The sequence below is a fragment of the Prosopis cineraria genome, unplaced genomic scaffold (genome assembly GCF_029017545.1).
Source record: "Prosopis cineraria cultivar Desert tree isolate PC_DT_omini unplaced genomic scaffold, ASM2901754v1 PC6, whole genome shotgun sequence".
NCBI lineage: Eukaryota > Viridiplantae > Streptophyta > Magnoliopsida > Fabales > Fabaceae > Prosopis > Prosopis cineraria.
The window spans coordinates 13,665,609-13,684,221 of NW_026555337.1; the positions used below are offsets into that span (position 1 = coordinate 13,665,609).

Genomic DNA, 18,613 nt, shown 5'->3' on the forward strand with positions numbered 1-18,613 from the left:
CCATTGGAGGGATTCCACATTGTTGTGGAGCAGGCAATGGAGCAGGAGGATTTTTCACGGTAAATGGTCTTTATTATCTCCTTGGTTTTTGCCAAATTATATGTGAGTATTTAAGCATTTATGTTAGAAAGATCCATCAAAAGAATTCGCAAACCAAAGGAACAAATTATATACTCATTAAACCATTAAGAAACATATGGTTTTCAATGGGCAAATTGTTAGTGTTTAGACGTGCCTCTGACATGCACACGTGATTTTGTTGAAATCTGATGGTAAGAAGATGCAGGGTGGATGTTGGATTACAAAAATCATTGCTATAGCAAAGCACTGATTGCCTTACTCTTAAGCCTCATATTGGCTAAGTGACAACAGAAGAACAATAGGAGGTTTAAAAGCAACCACAACAGACCTAATTTTACTAAATGAAAGCGGTTATATGGATTACATGGTGTGATTGTGCTCTATCAACAACCATCTCTTCAGATATAGCATTCACTGAGAGATCTGGTTTTATGAATTATTTTAGTATTCTTTTTTAGCTGAATTTGGTTTCCCCCATAACATCATAAGACAGTTTCAGTTAATTATTCTACGTTTGATTTTAGCCTTCAACAGACTCATATGAATGCTATTAATTGAAATTGATTCTAACCAAGTAATCTCTAAGGCATCAATTAATGGGTCAGGATATTAATTATTTCTGAACCTGTGGTCAACTCAAATCCACTGTCCACACATAACATGTCCCGGTCAAATTACATACAGACAGACCCTTTACATAAGAATATCAACCTTCATTCCTCAGTCGTCAACAACAATTTGGCTATTTCTCATGCTGGATCGGGTCCTTCAGTGACAATATGTTAATTTACTTGACACTCGACATATGATTAGTTTGGTTTAGGAATTATATGTGTTTAATGTGACTAGGAAATTAATAATACCTCATTTTTAGGCATTTTTTTCTCTCCAAGTTTCTATAAATACCTATGTGTTTGGACTAATTTTTGGTCTGAATGGCTCTTGACTTTTCAATATAATAAGAAATTCAGACATTTCATCAATGATTAATCAGGCAAAAGTTCTGGAACCGCTGGGTGCAATTACTACACAGGAAGTCAATTTTTGGAGCCAGATGGTAATATCTATCTCCAGGGGATTGATTTGAGCTGGGTATTGTAATCAGAATTTAACTCAATGTTTTGTGTTCAGGCATGTTTCCAAATCATATCCCTAATCCAGAAGATAAGACAGCAATGAAAGCTATAACACAGGCAGTTCTAGATAACAAAGCTGATCTTGGAATTATCTTTGATACTGATGTTGACAGGTAAATAATTTTCTTGTTTATTTCATTAATGTGCTTATTATTTAAAAAAATAAAAATGATAATCTATCACTTTCATCTAGATCTGCTGCTGTGGACTCCTTTGGCCGGGAAATCAACCGGAATCGCTTGATTGCTTTAATGTCAGCTATTGTTCTGGAGGAAGTAAAACCTTTTTCCTTAGCTATCTCTGCCCCAATATTTGTAACCTAAGACTTGTGCAAATTTTTTGGCTGACTTAATTTTTTTTTCTTTTATCATTTTCCTTAGCATCCTGGAACAACAATTGTCACAGACAGTGTGACTTCTGATGGCCTCACCTCATTTATTGAGAAGAAACTTGGTATGAAGGAATTTAATTTGGGCATAATCTACAGGCATTGACATCCCTCCCCTGGGTGTTAGACTAATTTGGACCTTTTCTTCGTTAGTTTCATTTCAAAGTACTTTTAAACTTAGAGAATAAATAATCCAAACCTGTGTCTTGCTTCAATTTGAATTTCAAAGTACTTTTGCCCTGAACTGGTGTCAGTAACATGCTAGCTTCACTTTCTTTTAAGGTGGGAAACACCATCGGTTCAAGAGGGGCTACAAAAATGTGATTGATGAAGCTATTCGACTGGTGAGATGAGCAGTTCTCTATCATAGCTTTTCCATATGGATGACTTTTGACATCTGAGGATTGGAGTGGAATACTTCATTGTTTGACATTTGAACCTCATAAATTTTAATTGAATTTATTCAACAATGAATTCTAGTACGCATCCCATTCAGTTATTGCTGCTCATTGACAAGTAAATAAAATGGTAACTGAAATTATGCACAAGAAGAAACTTATATTCTTTGTATTCCACTTTTTAAAAAAAAAAAATTACCTACTTTGAACATGTAATTTCCATGTTAGAAGCTAGATACGTGGCTAATGAAGCAATATTGTGACAGAATTCGGTTGGTGAGGAGTCACATCTGGCAATTGAAACCAGTGGACATGGAGCTCTCAAGGAGAATCACTGGCTTGATGACGGTGCATACCTAATGGTAGGCTTTTATTAAAACTATGTCATCTAGTCAATCATTGACTAGTGTGTACGCTGTCATTTTGGTCCTCAAAAGTATATTAATTTACCTCCATTCTTATTCCATATATCTTTTGTACATTCAGCATGTAAGGTTCAAATTGAAGAGAATGAAAGTATCTGAACACTTGATCAATTACAATAGCAGATCACAGACTAAGTCAGGAAAATATGTCTTGTGTGAGAACAGAAATGACAGTGGGTTATGTAACCTATGCAGGTCAAGATCTTAAACAAACTTGCCTCAGCAAGAGCTTCAGGAAGGGGTGGAGGAAGCAAGGTTTTGACTGATTTAATAGAAGGACTCCAGGAACCAGCTTTCGCTGTGGAACTGAGACTAAAGATCAACCAAAATCATCCAGATCTGAAGGGAGGGTAAGCTGCCGTATATAGTCTCTGCTAGCATGCTCCTGTACTTTAATTTTGTGAACTCACTTACAATCTGAGAGCTTTCAGATCTTTTCGGGATTATGGAGAAGCTGTGCTGAAGCACTTGAAAACTCAATTCACGAACGCAGATCCAAAGCTACAAAAGGCACCCGTAAACTATGAAGGGGTATGCTAAACCTTATCCTTAGATAGATGTGAATCCGTTAGCATTAATTAAAATGATTTTTGCCGGGTTTATTAAAGCATTTATGAAGAAGACATCTCAACTTTGAAATGGAAAGCCATGAAATACAAATCTAGTGTGGGAAAAGCCTTCCTACTCTAGTTGGTTTATGTATTTCTGTCATGCTTCCAATATAATTTATTCTTTTTTCCCCTCATTCTGGTTATGAATTAGGTCCGAGTTTCCGGCTATGGTGGATGGTTCCTTCTCAGACTCTCCCTCCATGATCCTGTCCTTCCCCTTAATATTGAGGTAAAAGGCCATTTAGCCTTTGCATAAGCTGTCATGCACAATACTGAAACATTGCAGCTACTTTAGCATGATTATTATTCCTAATTTCTAGGCACCAAGCCATGATGATGCTGTAAAGCTTGGACTTGCTGTGGCTGCAGCTGTAAAGGAGTTTGCAGGCTTAGACACATCTGCTCTGGACAAATTTGCAGGAATATCATAGTTTTGGCGCTTCAATTCTTGCTAGACTTGTAAGTTTGGTGCTGGAAATGTTTTTGCTTCTTGTATACCTTCATCGGCTGCATTATATATACTCAACAGGGGATCTTTGGTCCTCATATCAGCTTGAACTGTGAGTGAATGAGAAGGTAGAGAGAGCATTTGGAGGAATCTCATCTTGACACTGATGCAATGTTTAGTTGGTGGAAAATTGTTTTCTAGGAAGAAAATGAGAAATTTATCTATCCCAGATATTTCTCTCATTTATTTTATAAAAAGCACTTTTCCAGTTACCAGACATGCTATTAGGGTTATCCAGCGTACGCACAGTGGTCCAAACCTAATAGTAATCTTAGAGGTGGATGATGGAATTTTACTGAATTCAGTTTTTATTTCATTTTGTATGGCCACCATGGTGCCCTCTTTTTTGCCCCTCCTTTGTTGTAGTTTGGAATGTTCTCGGATTTGTTTAACATGAATTTTAGAACATTTAAAAGTTAAGTTGTTCGGTGGGATATTATTTAATCTAATGAAATGAATTGTGCTCGTTTTGCTAAAAACTTGTCTGTACAGGCCCTCGTTTGTGTTTTGTTTTAATGCTCAACTATGGGTAATCCAAGCTATTTCAGTCTATTATTATTATGGCATTTGTGATATGACCTGATTTATTTGTTTTTTTCTTCGGTTTTTTGTGACTCAAGGAAAAGAAAGAGTCTTTGAGGGCAATTGTTATAGGGATTTGAAGTTTAGAATTGGGTTAAGATACAAAATTACTCTTGAAGTTTTCAGCCAGGTGCACCTCACGTCCTAAAATATTTTTTGGTACAATTTTGCCCCCACGTTTTTTTATTGAGGTACAATGTCGCTCAGCCATTACCCTTTGACTGGTTTGACCATTTTCTGCCATTGATTGCCACCTCATGTCTTTTTTTTCTTGGCCAAATCGTCCCCTTCTCCATCACTCTTTCCCTCTCTCTCTCTTCCCTCTCCGCTATTGTTGGCCATCAAATTTGATCAGATCCCACCCAAACATACTTTGAATTTCTCTTGCAAATATTTATATTTGGGACACTATATTGCTCTCCCATCAAACTTGAAAATCACAAAATAAGCATATTGTTGGAATCGATTCCATTCAGCCGTAAAGAAGCAGAAGACGCATTTGAAGCAGACTCTTCCTCTCTAACCTACTACTTTCCGGCTATTCAGCTCAATGGGATTGTTCATATTTTAAAGAAAACTAAATGCATGTTTCTTCTTCATCATCATTGATGAAGACCATTCTTCCTAGTTAATGATTACAAATCAGGAACAAGAGATCTAAAACTAAATCATCAGTATTGATTATCAAACTTGAACAAGAATCAAAGCGATGCTTACGGAATCAAATTAAAACAAACATAATCAGCCTAAGAACAATTACTCAATACAGAAATCCACACTCAAGAATTTCTTTTCCATTAAATGGAAAAATGTTTACTCTCTTGTTCGTAACTCATACGGCTCATTCATTCACTTCCCTACAATGACAAGCATAAAAAAATTGAAGCAAGTACGTGACCTCAAAAGCCACCTAACTAGGAAATAGATGGAGGTGAGAAGCTCAAGCTAATGGTGGCAATGGTACAAGCAAGCTGGATGCACGTTGACCCAGGAGATGCAATTGATGGAAGCTTCGAAGACCTAGAAGACCCAAACAAAATCCCTCTCTTTCCTCCCTCTTTGAAACCCATCGTCGTTAAAACCTCGGCTCGACCACCAGAGAGATGAAATCCCTCATGTTGATTCTCTTTCTCATATTCTCTTTTAGTCAAGCGTTCTTTCATATTGATCTCGACCTTGGCTCAATACATCATCTTTACTGTATTGACTGGTCATTGGTGAAGCTCACCTCGACCTCGGCTGCTATGGCTACAACAACCTCAATGCCACTACTGTTGCTGAAGATTGCAAGTGATGGAAGATTGAAGAGGAAGAAGATCATCCACCCAGGTATTAGTTTTTTTTTTTCTTTTTAATTTCTAAAACATATGCCACGTGGCTGTCAACACAATAGATCACGGTCAAAGTCTAGATATGTTATTCCAGAGCGTCATTGTGTCTAAATGAAAAACGACAGGGTGAAATTGCTCAATATAATATTTTAGAATATGAGATGCACCTAACTGAAAATTTTGAGTAGTTTTGTACCTTATCCCTTCAGAAGTCAAAAAAGCAACTACTTAATTTGGGTATATGTGATTTGGTTTCATGAATAGTTAAGGGCACATTTGTTTACACTTTTTTTTCATGAAAGATTTAGTTATTTGAAAAAAATCATTTTTAAAAAAAATTGCGAGAATTAATAAATATGGCAATTTTTTTAAAAAATGATTTTTTTCAAATAACTTTTCCTCAAAATTATCGATATACCAAAAAAAAAACATATTGAAGTAGCTTTTGAAAATAAATTGATACAATAGATGAGAGTGAGAATGTTAAAATAAATAAAAATACGCTGATATACAAAGATGGGAGACTAACCAAAAAATTCCCATGAAATATCGGAATTCCAGATTACGACCATGAAATGGCTTAATCCTTTTCAAGTCCGAAGTACTTCTATGAAATTAAACATTTTCATGAAATTACCTAATTAACTTTTTATATTAATTGAACAAACCAATCAAACCTAACCGAACTTGTTCGCTTGGGTTTTTTAAATTTATGCAAAAGGTTAGTTATGTAATTTCATTGTGAAAATGTTTAATTTTATAAAAGTCCCCTAGGACTCCAAAGGGATTAGGCTATTTCATGATCCTGATCATGGATTCCCATATTTCATGGGGACATTTTTTGTTATTCTCCCAACAAAGACGTTAATAAAATTTGAAAAAATTTATAACTTCTACAAGTGAAAAATAGCTTAATTAAATGCTGGTGCATATAATCATATTGTAAAAAGTTCTTCCAATTAAGTGCTTTTCTTTAGGCATTAATTAGTTGAAATAAATTGCCCCTTCTCAAACTCCTGCAACTGGAAAATATTTTTTTTTTCTTTTGCCAAAAAAAATACATACTCTATTACGTCATTTACTTGTAGCAATGGCAAAACCTTATCACTTATCAATATCATGATGGGTTAAATTTGAATTATTGGTGCGTTTTATCATTATTTTGAGGGAGTACTGATAGGGGTAGTTTTGGAAAAAATCGTAAACATGAGAGAGAAATTGAGTTGAGATCTTACATTTAGAATCAAAGTAAATCGTACCCTAAAGTAGCGATTACATTCAACGCGGAGTAACATAGCATTTGGTGCTAATTAAACTAAATAACTAAACTCAGAATTTTACACAACTATCTAATTAAACTAATCGCAGCAATAATCTTTGAGGACCAATCAAAGTCTTCCCAATTGAAGGTTTAAGAACAACGATATATGATAGTGAATATTGAATTTTATAAGAACAATTAAAAATAAAATTAAAGTAATAAAGATGAGTATGGTAACATGGATGAGTTCACATGCATGCTAGAAGAGATAAGATTCATAATAGGCATTAGGATGAACATGGGCCGGGTATCACCCAACTTGATATGTTTCGGGTTGCCCTAGTGCCTAATTATTCAGGCCGGGTTTTGCCCAACATGAAATTCTCCTAAAAATTATTTTAAAAAATAATAAAAGAAACTTTCCTTTATCAACAAAAATATAATTATTTTCATTAAGATACATTTTATACAAAACTAATTCGAGAACGAAAAGTAATGATTTTTAAAATTCTATATATTTAAAATTATTCATTATTTTATATATTCTAAGTTTAAATATTATTTTAAAATATTAAAAATGATTAAAAAATTAAAATCATAAAAAAAATATCAATGATAGTCATAAAAACAAGAGATGTAAACTGAAACATGTTTAAAAAATGACATTATAAATTAATTTTTTAACAATTTAAAAAAAATAGATATGCTCAATCAGGGGACAATGCCCAATTCAATGAGCCTTAATATCTAGGTTGGGCTGAGCATATTGGGCTATTGAAGCTCTTACATGGCCAAAATATGTATTGAAAATAAAATGGTATAAAAATTGTTTAAAATCATTTGAACATGTTTAAAAAAAGATTATAGATGGTGCTATTGATGATGAGGGTGAAACAAATTAAATAATATTAAGTCATGTGAAAAGATGTAAAAAAAAAAAAGGTAAAAGAAGACCAAATAAAACATTTGTAAACTTATTGAATGCGGCCTTTTTGTTAACATTATATCGAAGGATTTAGTATGCAGCCAATCTCATCTAATGAAAAAAAGTTGGTCGTTGTCGATGGGGTGTGTGTGAGCTCGAAAGAAGCTATGACGACTTGACGAGGGCCACGACGACAATAATAAAGAGACCCTTCCTCCAAGCATATAATAATCAAAGGTCGATAATTTATTATATTCTCATTAATACAAGTTCACACGTAGGGCAAACCTGTTGAGACTGAAGATGAGTCTCATTACATATATTTTATTGCTTTATTTGAAGGTATAGGAATATGAAAACATAATTATTAATTAAGGGCAAAAGACAACCCTATCGTTGGTTCCTCCTTGGCAACTACTCCCTTCGTTTCTATATGTAAGAAAAAAAAATTACATCACATTTTAAAAAATTAATTAACTATAATAATTATATTTAAAAATAAAAAAATTGAATTAAAATATTTTATATTATTCAACATAAGCATACATTAATTATTTTTTTATTAATATAAATTATAAAAGGTGATTTAAAAAATGTGTAATAAATGATATTTATTGAAATATATGATTTAATTTATATAAAAAATAAGTAAAAGATAATAGTTTCTCTCGTAAATAAAAAGAAAGTAATATAAGTTTTAGTATTGTCCTCAGGATAAAGGCAAGCATCAGGACACTTATCGAAATAACACCGGAGACCACGACAATTTGAGGTTGGATTGAACTCCATCGGAACATTAAAACCATCGATCACTGAGATATCATAGAAGTCCAAATTATTCCATGTGCTGAGAGAAAATTCTGCCAGAGTCGCCGGAGGTTGGCCGGAGACTTGGCAATAAAGCTGACCGCCACAATCACCAGTTTGGCAATGACCACGGCCCGACCCGTCGAAGTTGCAGTTGGTTCGACCCATAAGCGAGCACCTGTTTGTGACGTCAAACCATGCGGCCTGTGTGAAAATGACGATGTTGAGAGCTAAAAGGAAAGACAACACAAAGAGGCTTTTGATGATTGCCATTTTTTAAAAAATTTGAGCTAGCTAGGTTTTATGTTGATCGCTGCTCTGTGAAGAAAAGCGATATGGATGATGAGGTATATATGGGGTTTAGCAAGCAATGTTGTTCTTGAAAAATTTTGATGACGATGATGATGTCATCTAGTGATAAAACCAGCGTGACGCCATGAAAGTGGAGCTCGATCCATGTTGTGCTAATCTAGTTATAGGATATCGAGGATATAAAATATCTTAGTTTGGAAAAATGGTTCGCTTGTACCTAAAATATCTCCTCTATCGTAATATAAAACTAGAGATTCATCTTGTTTTTTACTTTTTCTTTTCTCGTGTGCAAAATAATATGAAAAATATACAAGTAAGATGGTAATCTATATCAAAAATAATAGGGAAAACCACAGAGAAATCCCACAGATGAATTCTAACGTCTAAAAAGTCCCATGAAATGTATAAGTGACTCTAAAATCTTGCAAGATCTAGATTTGGTTACACATTTCATGGGATTTTTTAAATATTGGAATTCATGTATGAGACTTTTATGTACTTTTTCCAAAAATAAATGTTTGTTCTTACATACTTACTTGAAGGAACTAAACAAATTTTCCTATGCATTGCACTGAATTAAACTATTTATTCATAACTTATAAATATTTTGTGGTTTATTGGTTACATTATTTTATGAGATTGTGTAACTGCATATTAATTAAAGTTATTTCATGGATCGCAAAATTACTCATAGTTTATAAAAGATATAACTTGAATGATTTGTTAATGGGTAATTTGTAAGTTTATAAATGTTTTTCGAATATTGTGACTCATACTAATTTAATAAGTCTTTGGTTTTAACTCGCCTAAACTTTTATGTTAAAAAATACTATTAAGGTACCATGGACATTGTCTAATGTTTTCATTTTCACAACCCACTGACGTTGTGAAGATTACAATATAAAAATCTTTCACCAAAAAAAAATCTATAAATAATGGTCTTATTTTTCTTTCTGCTTGTGCGCAGAATTTTCTAACTCAGGCAAATTATTATTCATTTCATGCTAACAAAAAAAAATAACAGCACAATAATGTTAGGTCTTTGGAATGATAACAGTCCCAAAATGCTTTTAAGGAAATAAATTTATGATTTTATTGCAGATTTCAATTAGAATATATGTTATTTCAATTAAAAGCTTACAAATACCCTAACCCTCTGATGCCCTTATAATATGCACCATATCCCCAACGTTTTTCTCATTTTTTATTTTTCTTTTGATTATTAGCTTCTTGATAAGATGTGAGGCATTATAATATCTTGAAGTCATAAAATTGCACGGTTCTATATTTTTTTTAATGATTTTTTTAAATTACATTTTTACGGCATTTTTCTTTGACAAATTATAAAAAAAATACGTGCAAGATTGTATTGTTTCATTATTGCAAATATACTAAAATGTATCTTCCTTTATCTAGAAATTAATGATAAAAAATGGCAAAAAAAATATGAAACATTAGGGATTATTGGGACATTAGAGGCCACAAGCTAAAGCCAGCATGTTTCTTCAAACATGTTTGTTGGTATTTCATAGACATTTAACATTATTAATCCATGTGGGAAGATAATTAAACGTGACATGTAACTTCTATGTAGTTTCGTGATGCACCTTGAATTCTCTTCATTTTTTTCTCTCTCTACTCCTTCTTTTATTTAACAAGATTAATGTTCAACAGGGTTCCATCGAAAATTTTTTATTTCCTCAGATTTTGACATCTCAATTACTATATTAAATATAGATTATTAAAATTTAATCTAGATGATTAAGAATAAAAGGATATTAGAAGAAAATGAAAGAAGTAACAAGAAAGCCACAGACTCAACTTGCACTTTGAGCTGTTGGAAAAGCATTGGCGCACTACTGTTGACCATCATGTTTGGTTTTTCATTGATAAAAAATAGTTAGCTTGTCAAAAATTCATTTTACAAAAATTAATTTGATAAAAGTCAAATATTATATATAACAAATTTGTGTTAGAATATATATTTTTAAAAGTAAGTTTGGTAAACTCATAGTTTTATTTGAATTACATATAATGAAAAGGACTTTTAAATGTATAATTTTTAAAAAGGATATTAATTTTTATGATTTATAATTTTTATTGTACAAATGTTATTTATATGAACTTCTTCACTTCCGATGCATATAAATAGGTGGCTGATATAGTGAAGTCTTCTTCAACTGGATATCTAGATACATAAATATATGTATCTTATCTTAAAATCATTCGGAAATGAAAGTAATTTCGAGATAATGACTTCACCCTTGAACAATTCAAAAAAAAAATATCACTTGTAGATAACTAAGGTTATTTACTTAGAAACATATACATGATAATACAATCTTCATGATCGATGCAACTTTGCAGACAGTATCAGACATTAATAAAAACGATATTTGATTGGTTTGATGAATTCTAGTGCTCCACTAATGCCTGCGTAAAGAAATAATTCAACTTGGGTGGAATGTATATCCTTGGGGCTTGATGAGGTGTATTAATTAATTGGGAATTTTCTAATCAAAGTATAGGAAAAATTACCCTCAGGTCCCACACAATGAATCTAGCTCTAAAAAAGGCCTATGAAATCACAAAATTACTCTAAAATCTCATGTATATTTTTTATTGAATTGTCAAGTATTGCTGAATATTTGTTAATTATTGTTGTTTATTGTCAACCGAACAACTCCATTAACAAATACTCAACGTTGACTGGCAACTTTAATATTGAAAACTTCAATAAATGACATGGGACTTCAGAGTAATTTTATAATAGTAAAAATTTTCTATATATTTATGTGGGATCTAAGTAATTTTTTTTTTCATTTGTTTGTCCCATCACTATCACATAAATGGTATATATGGTTAGCTAATTTTTAAGATGTAAAATGAATAAAATGTGGTTAAACTAAATCTTATATATAATAAGTACGTACTAAAAAAATATTCTCATAGTAAATATTTCTTAGTTGTGTGTACCTGTTGTCCACACACGAAAATTCATCTTGGAAATTCTTGCTTAGTTTTAAAGTGTTGAGAAGTCATTCATGCGTCATTTGTGTGTTAAATCTGAAAAATGTGCCCAATATTGAAAAAAAAACGTGATAAATTATATGAGATGAATTTTGGCTTGTTTTCTAGTATCACTTTGGATCTTAATATACATATTCGATTGTGCGAAAGCTTTTTTTTTTTTTTTATGAACTGTGCGTAAGCTATTTGATGGTATTTGGTTATACATTATTATTCATATATTAGTTAATTCCAAGCTTTTCCAATGAATAATAGCCAAAAGGGGACTTGATAAAATCCATAATTTTATGGAAATTATATTCAGGTTAGAAGTGACAAAAGCAATTAATATATAATTATTGTTACCATCGAGATTAAGTGTGATTGATCTTTGTGGTTTTGATAATAACAAGATCATGGAATTAATTAATAATGGTTTCCTTATATATTTTGTCCAAGTTGCTGCATGAGATTTGATGTGATAAATATGGGATCATGCAACATAGAAGATATATAATATCTTAATTAATTATAATGTGCTAGTTGCAAAAAGGAGATAAATATCTTGAATTGATCACAATAATGGAGCAACCACTGCTTGATTTGATACAGACACACACTCCGCGTCCAATTTTTACTATCTCCGAATCACAATAGATGTGATTAGTAACTAATTTATATTTTATGAAAAATGTCAATTGAAATATTATTTCCTAAAAATGTTCACATATTTACATTTATGCTTGTGAATTTTCCTAGTAACATGTACATGCATAGCCTTAAATTATGGAGTATTTAAAGATAAGAAATATAAAACAAGCAAAGGTATAAATGATAAAAAACATACTTCTTTCATTCAAAAATGTATTGCATTTTTTAAGAGATTGAGTATTTAAAAATGTAAGACATTTTTAATCTTTCAAGCTGTAATCACTATCTTTTTTTTTCAAAAGTACTCCTATTATATAAATTACTTTATATTTATTTTAAGATGAAACACTGTATCAAATAGAAGTAAATATTGAAAGATAAGGTTAATTTAAAAATAAATAACTACTTTATTAAAAGTGAGATTTAGTTAAAAATGTCTTATATTTTTTAACAAAAGAAGTAAAATTTAACCAATGCCCTATATGTTAAATTAAAGATTTCTTTTAGAAAGTAACTTATATTATAGTTTGAAAAGAGTATAAGGCAACATTCAACTATCTTATCGAAACCAAGGATAAGTAGTTAAATTATTAACTTTATCTAAGAATATAACAAATTTCCAATTTACCCTTTTTTTAAATGAAAAATTTTTTAATTTGCATTACATTCTCTCTCATAGTTAATAAGTTTAAATTAAGGTAATATTAAAAAAAATGTAACTAATACCTCAAAGTGTGCCTTATATTAAGAATCAAAAAATGTTTTTAGAAGATGTCTGATAATAAGAATCAAAGGAAATATACTTTTTATTCTTAATGCAAGGTAAAGTTTACAAACTTTGCCACAATTATTAAGAAACGTTAATTGTAACCTTAACATTGTTTAAAAAAAATGTATCTTTCCAATTTTATAACATCTCTGAAATCAATAGCTATAATAAACTGTAGTCTAGAAAGTTAAATCATAATATATAAATAAATTATAATAAAGTTGGAAAATATAATTCATTACTCTAACTTTGTCTATATTAAAAAAAAATGTTCAAACTTTATCTCATGCATGAGTCCTAAAAATAGGAGGAGTGCACATATATGACACTTAATAAAAAGGAAGAATTTCAATTAAGGATTATGAATGTAATTTCATTATTAGTAGATTCTAAAAAAAATCTAAAATTTTTATTCAGTCCATGGGAATTAAAGTGAAAATAATTACAATGATGAAAAAGACTAAACTACACTTCACTTATTATGAAAAATTATTAATTATTAATTTTTTTACTTTACTTATTAATTTGCCAATATGAGTTATGAATTACATCTGTTTGTTAGATAAGAAGTAACATTAATTATTAAATTGCTAATTTTACTTGTTAATTTATTAACATTAGTTGTAAAGTACAATACTTATTAGTAATTTACAACTAGTGTTAGTAAATTAATAAGTAAAGTTAGAAATTTAACTACTGATAGTTGTTTGTGATTAAATAATTGATGTCAAACTTTGTTTAATTATTCACATGTAAAATTATGTAATTTACAACTCATATTAATATATTAACAAGTAAAATAAAAAAAAAGTAACAATTAATAACTCTGCATATAACAAGTAAATGATATATAATTTGGTCTTTTCACAATTAAAATTATTTTCACTTTAATTCTCATAGATTGAACAAAATTTTATATTTTTTTAAGATTTACTAGTAATTAAGTTTCATTCATGATCCTTAATTGAAATTCACCTTAATAGCAATGACTCTCAGCACATCGTTGCCGCACATCACCTCTGAGGCTCTGAGTGTGTTGAACGGTCGTAGAATCGAAGTCACCCACGGCAGCGCCTAATGTAGTTGGCTCTCAAAAAGCCTCCTCCGTATCTCCGTTAAAATGGAGTATAATTTGGACCGTATATATTTAATATTTAATATTTTTTATTTTTAAAATCAAAAATTTGTATATAAATTATAAAAAAATTTAATAAATTTATCCATAGACAGTTCAAATTTAATATGAATTACCTACATTTAACATTAAAAATTTATACAAATTATAAAAATTTTATTATTAATTTTGCACTATTTAAAATATATTTAAATAGTCAAATTATAAAAATTTTAATGTTAAATGTGAACTATTCATATTAAATCTATACAAATTGATGAACAAATTTATTAAAGTTTTCACAATTTATATAAATTTTATATTTAAAAATGTAAAATAACAAAAATATTAAACCAAAACTATTCAAGAGATAGGGGGAAGGAAGCCAGCCCCACTACTAACATCACAAACGAAAATAACTAAAACGGAATCCATTTTTTGACGTTTTAAACGGAAATAATTAATGCACTCATCCTGATATATCTTCAAAGTACATCTCCATAGATTGATCAAATAACGGCAAGAAAAAAAATATCATTAAAAAAAATACATCACAATTTATTCACTGCAAGAATGCGTGGTAACTTCCCTTTTGATCAATCAAATTAACAACGGGAAAAAAAATCAAAGAAATACTCCCTCTAGCATTAGAGGTTAGGGCTGTACGAAGAATGAATCGGATAGAATTTTGACCTAACTCAAAATCTAGTTTTTTTTATGAAAAGGATTAAGTTAGGCAACTTATGATTTGATTTGATCTTGGTATAACTCAAAGTTGAAAAGGATCAGACTGGTCCAGTAAGATTAGAAGATTGGTCTTAGTCTTGTCCAGTATTTTACTTTATTTTTTTCCTTTTTATATTTGAAAGGTAGCAATTTATTTTAACCTAATAAACTCAATTAATATAATAAATTTATTTATAGTTATATAAAATTTATCACAACAACAAGTATAAATCTATAACAATCTCTAACAACAACAAAAAGTATTTTAGTTACAATACAAATGATTCAAATTAAATAACATTCAACAATATTAAACAACTTTCAACATGTCTAAAGTCCATTACACCAAGATAATGACAAATTTCACCAATAAAAAAAGAACATTAGAGTTGGTCAATTCTAAAATTTCACTCAATATTCATGACTTCACAAATATAAAACACAAAAATTATTAATTATTATTATAAATTAACTTATAATAATTAATAAATTAATTATAATTATATTAAATAAATTTATATGACCAACCAGACCAAGTAGTTCTTATGCTTAATCTATTGTCCAGTCCAACCAAAAAAAAAAAGTCTAATCTTTTTGGTCTTAAAAGGCCAATTTTTATTTGGACCGAACCAGGTTGTCTCAAGTTGGGCCAAACCAAAAGATTTTTGCACAACCTTATTTGAGATAAAGACATCTCTCTGTTAGAAATTAGATGATAAATTAGAATCATATAAAGTTTAAATATATCCCAAACTTTATATACTCTTAATCTGTTTTTTAATTTTTAGATGTGGGACTTTTTCATTTCAAATATTTAATTTTTATTATAAGACATTTTTAATTATCTCACTAAAATTAATAAAACTAATAATATGAGTTAGGTATGTAAGCTTTAATCACCAATCCACCCGAATGAGTTGGGAAAATCCCAACCCACCAAAAAGCGGGCATTTTCAGCTCACAAGTTTTGGGCTACATTGGCCCATTTTGCCAATTTTAAGAACCAATAAAATATAGTTAAATTATTAATTATATTTAAAAATAGAATAAACTCCTTATCTTATTCATATTTAAATAAAAAATAAAATTTGTATTATATATTTTTTATAGTTAATAAATTTAAATAGGATAACAATAAAAGCATATAATAATACCACAAGTGTCAAAAAACTAAAAAAGGTCCTGTAACAATAAGAAACGGAATAAATGTGTCACAAATCATTCACGGCAACCCATATAGGATAAATCTTCAGTCACACCATACTATGGTCATTGGACAGAGGGCAGCTTCCTGCAGCGCCGCATTTTCATAATGGTTGCAGCCTTATCCAAAATGCTTCAAAAGCCCACCATGTTCATGAAACATTGTAATTTCTATCTCCACTATCAGATTCCAGATGCATTAATTAATATTAATTAATTAATGTAACGATGGAGGCCACATATGGAGAAAGATGGGTTCATATCGAATTCTGAAGTCTCAAACTTGTTTCCTAGCCATATCTTGTTGAAGATAATTAAAATAAGAAGGTTAATTTAGGCACTTGTTTGTGCCATTAATTACCATTATAAAACAAGAAAAAACCAAAAAAAAAAAAAAAGAAGTTCACAGGAGCATTTCTTCATAGAACATGGTAGCATTTCTTCATAGCGCACGTTTTTGTAAACGTACTTTAAATCTTATTTCTTAAATTTCTTTTGTAATGTCTTACTCTTCCAATTTTTTTCTTTTATTATTAGCTTTTCCAAAATGAAGTAATAATAAGTATTTGAGCAGTTTATGATAATATAAAATGGTACAATTTTAGCAGGCTTTTGCTTGTTCATTATCCGTTTACTAGAGTTTCATAACTTATTTGCCTTGTATGGCAATGTCTTTTTCCCCCCAAAAAGCATGAGGTCTACCAAATGATATTTGTTACTCCCTCTGTTTTAAAATAAATTTTACCTCTAACAAAGTAATTATTTATTTTTAAAATAATTTTATTTTTTTATATTCATCCTTATTTAATAAAGTGTTTTACTATAAAATAACTATAAAGTGATTCATTTCATAAGAATACTTAAAAAAAAAGATAATAATTACACTTTAAAAAATTTAAAAATATCTTATATTTTTTAACATATGGAGTACCTATTAAGGTAATGTTTTTCCCTTTCTAAATTTGTAGAATATAACCATTCAAAATAGTTCATATTGAATTGGAACAATTTTAAGTTTAATATTTAAAATATCTATCAGAATTTTCAAATTTAATAAATGGAAAATATATCATTATCCAAAGTCTAAGCTGCTCCGTCTCTCTCTTTCCCCTCTTCCTTTCCATTTCCTTTAATTAACTAAACATGGTTTGGCAAAAAAAAAAAAGAACATGGCCTTAGTTTATAAAATCCTTTTTAAATACATTATTTATCTCTTCAACATCTAAATTACAAAAACGAAAATAAGTTTTATAAAAAAACAAAAAGGAAAATAAATGCTCCCTAGCTGATCTATTCTATCTTATAAAACAAAGTTTCATACTCTAACTTATAAGTAAGTACTAATAAAATGGTTTAAATTAGAAAAGGGTTTAAATTGATTTACTCCCTCTATTAAAACAGATAAGATACTTTTAACTAATATCACCTTTTTATATATTTAGCAGGGTATTTCATTTAAAGATAATAATGGTTGAGTAATTTATTAATTAATGGTATTTTAAAAAATATTAATTACACATTAAAAAATTAAAAATATCTCATATTTTTTACATCTAATCTTTAAAAAATATTTTTTAAAGGGGGAGTATTTCTTAAGCTTTTTTTCACTTTTTCACTTCTACCTTAATTAATGCTCAATTGCTCATCATTTTCTTAACTTCACTCCAAGGGGAGCCAACTTTCTTTTCATTTATCAGGGATATCTTAAGAAGAAGAAAAAATCAATTGCCATAATACATTGTAATTCATATCATTGTATTATAAAAAGAACAATTAATGCACTCATTTGATTCTCTAACTTTATATAAAGTTTTAGTCTCTTCTTTTAATTTTATCAAGTATAAATATTTCTAGCCTTCTAATCCTAACACTAGCCTCAAATGATAACTTTTTTGGACAATCATTATAATTTTAAAAAATTAAAGTTAATATCAACATATGAAAATATTTTATCAATATTTAAAAATTCAATGTTGGTTTTTTTAATCAAACTAATTATATATATTAATAATTTATAATAATTATAGCTTAAGAATTTAGGACACATGCGGCAGATCACGATAACAAGCTGATATACAGCTAGATAAAGACGTGGAAATGGATCATTTGAAGTTGAGAATTTATGAATTTTATGAAATGAGTCTTTTCAAGAAAGAGAAGTGAAGATTTTATGTTTAATAAAAATAATAAAATGAGAAAAATATTTAAAAAATAAAATTTCACAAAATTTCATGAATCTCAGATCAATTTTAAAATATTTACTCTGTACAAAGATAACAATTACTATTCTTCTAGGATTCACATCATCACAGTGGAGTCTCCTCATACTACATAGTCCCTCTTTTTTTATGAGATAATCGACCAGGTGAGTGCATA

General features: G+C 29.6%; 1 protein-coding gene across 1 annotated transcript; it reads left to right on the plus strand.

Annotated features, from left to right (window-relative positions):
- The first annotated feature begins 36 nt into the window (after positions 1-36).
- LOC129313907 (uncharacterized) lies at positions 37-4,026 on the plus strand. The gene is given in 12 exon segments (XM_054957301.1): positions 37-59; positions 1,045-1,108; positions 1,111-1,138; positions 1,213-1,330; positions 1,411-1,492; positions 1,598-1,670; positions 1,888-1,949; positions 2,270-2,365; positions 2,624-2,778; positions 2,860-2,959; positions 3,191-3,268; positions 3,360-4,026. Coding segments are annotated over 12 exon segments (990 nt in total). The 3' UTR covers positions 3,471-4,026.
- The last annotated feature ends 14,587 nt before the right edge of the window (positions 4,027-18,613 follow it).